The 2,050-nt window shown below is 40.8% G+C and overlaps 1 protein-coding gene across 1 annotated transcript; it reads right to left on the reverse strand.

Moving 5' to 3' along the window:
- Positions 1–1,164: 1,164 nt before the first annotated feature.
- LOC117053202 (E3 ubiquitin-protein ligase RBX1-like) lies at positions 1,165–1,712 on the reverse strand. Its single transcript, XM_033160779.1, has 2 exons — positions 1,496–1,712; positions 1,165–1,277 (listed from the first exon to the last, which is right to left on the reverse strand). Exons 1-2 carry the CDS (start codon positions 1,710–1,712, stop codon positions 1,165–1,167), a joined length of 330 nt encoding a protein of 109 aa, XP_033016670.1.
- Positions 1,713–2,050: the final 338 nt, after the last annotated feature.

Raw genomic sequence — 2,050 nt, forward strand, 5'->3', positions numbered from 1 at the left:
GGCTTGCATCCTCAAAAACCTTTGGGACCTCACTACAGAGATAAGTTAACTGGCCTGTACCTTCAATTTCATTTTCATATCATACAAGAGGCATTCTTAAAAAAAGAAGGCGGGAGACTAACTTATTCACATGAAATTTAAAATCTTTTCTGTAATATTTTTTCCATAAGCCAAAAGATGAAAAGGATTTGCACATCGTAAGACTCGCCTGCATAATATGCCATGTGAACAATAAATATGGCAACCGTCAACAGATGTTTATAAAGAACGAAAGAAGATGTGCCCAATTTTTGGTCCACCAAAGTTTACAGCATTCTTTTAAGTGTGGCTCCAAAGTACTATTTTGGGAAAGAATAAGACAAAGCATATGTTTAAGAATGCTGTGTTTTGAAAAGCTGGCATCCCATACAATTGGTTTGACATTTTTTTTTCCTATAGATAGCTTTCCTCCACATGGTGGTGATGAGTGGCTGTAGACCTCACTAAATTAGCAATTACGGGTTCCAAATGAGTCTCTTCAGAACTTCATAGGCAGTGATTAACAAAGAAGAAAACTTGCTGCCATGCAGGTTCAACCGAGCATTCCTCACCCCACCACAGAAACAAATTTCACCCATTTATATTGAGATTTATTTATTTATTAACCCACCCACCCACCCCTACAGTGGTCATTTTAATCTGACAATGAAACATGCAGCTGTACTCCAACAAATAATCTCCAAACAAGCAGCTTTCAGCCAGACAAGCAAATATAATTTCAGAATCATATCTCTGTCCTAGAAAACTCTGAGTAGAATAATCTTGAAGAGTTTTGTTCAGATGAGATTAGAATAATTCCACCATCCCCAGAACCTGAAGTCATTTCTTATAAACCGGCTCTGCACTTTGCAGATGTGATATGCTTAATTAAGAAATCGTTGGCAGGCAAAACTGATAAGGAGGTTAGTTCCAACATTGCTCTCGGTGTTATATAAAGCTGATGCTGGTCAGTCATAAGTGTGTCACTCAGCCAACATGTTAGTTTTTTGCAGGAGAAAATCTAAACAGGTTGGATCTAGTCTAAATGAGCATGCTTTGGTCCGATTGAAATCAATAAGACTTAATGCAATTGTAATCCTAATGACTTCTTAATATGCTGGAATTGGTTTATTTACAGGAATAAACTTATTCTTTATTCACAGGAAGCAGGGAAGGAGACCGCACTGCTGGCATGTTGTCTTCACTATTTTGATAGCCTTCCTTGAGGTGGAGGGTGAACTTGGGCAGTGGGGAACCTCCTGACAGGAGACAAACATGTTTATTACTATTCACAATAACTATTTTAAGGTGAAAACAAATAGCAGGGCAAGTGTCTATGAAGTTACACAGACTTCATCAACCTGCTTGCAAGGTGAAAGGCTTATCTGAAGACAGAACAATAAACTTGGTGGTCTTCTCTCTCCTACTAGTGCCCATACTTCTGGAATTCCCATTCTCGATTGTCTAATGTACACACCTGCCGACAGTGTGTTGACAGCAGTGCATTCTTCGGGGGTATCTGATGCTTGGTTAGCTTGACATTCTATGCACAGATCCATAATATGGTTTCTGCAAATGGCACAGTTGTCAACCATGATGTCCCAAGCCCAGAGTGCAACTGCATTCCACTTCTTTACTTCAAAGCGCTTCTTGCCGGCACCACTATTGGTCCCACTCGGTCTGTCCACATCCATCGCAACAGCCATTTGGGCAGCGGGGAACCTCCTGCGCTTGTGCAGGCTCCCTGTGCATTTTAGAAGCCCGAGTTTACAACCATTCCTGAAGCTCACTCTCTCCAAAGAGTGTCTGGAGACATGAAAAGGGACACATCTCTTAGGAAATCAGGATACACTGCTGCAGTCTCACTTGCTGATTGCTGGCTGGCAACCCTTACACTGTGGATGTTATGAATCGTAACATGTTTACTATCTAATTTCCTTCACTTTGTGTCACAATCCAGGAATTAGTCTTCCCTGGAGTGAAATGGCTTGAGAAAAATGCAAACGCTGCCATAGACACACAAGAAACCAAA

Source organism: Lacerta agilis, chromosome 9 (genome assembly GCF_009819535.1).
Source record: "Lacerta agilis isolate rLacAgi1 chromosome 9, rLacAgi1.pri, whole genome shotgun sequence".
NCBI lineage: Eukaryota > Metazoa > Chordata > Lepidosauria > Squamata > Lacertidae > Lacerta > Lacerta agilis.

What these genes read in the sequence shown, in the direction of transcription:
- LOC117053202 (XM_033160779.1), bottom strand. Translation starts at nt 1,712, where the DNA reads ATGGATGTGGACAGACCGAGTGGGACCAATAGTGGTGCCGGCAAGAAG. An exon ending in TGTCAACACACTGTCGGCAG is followed by an intron (nt 1,278 to 1,495) that starts GTGTGTACATTA and finishes GTCTCCTGTCAG; the next exon opens with GAGGTTCCCCACTGCCCAAG.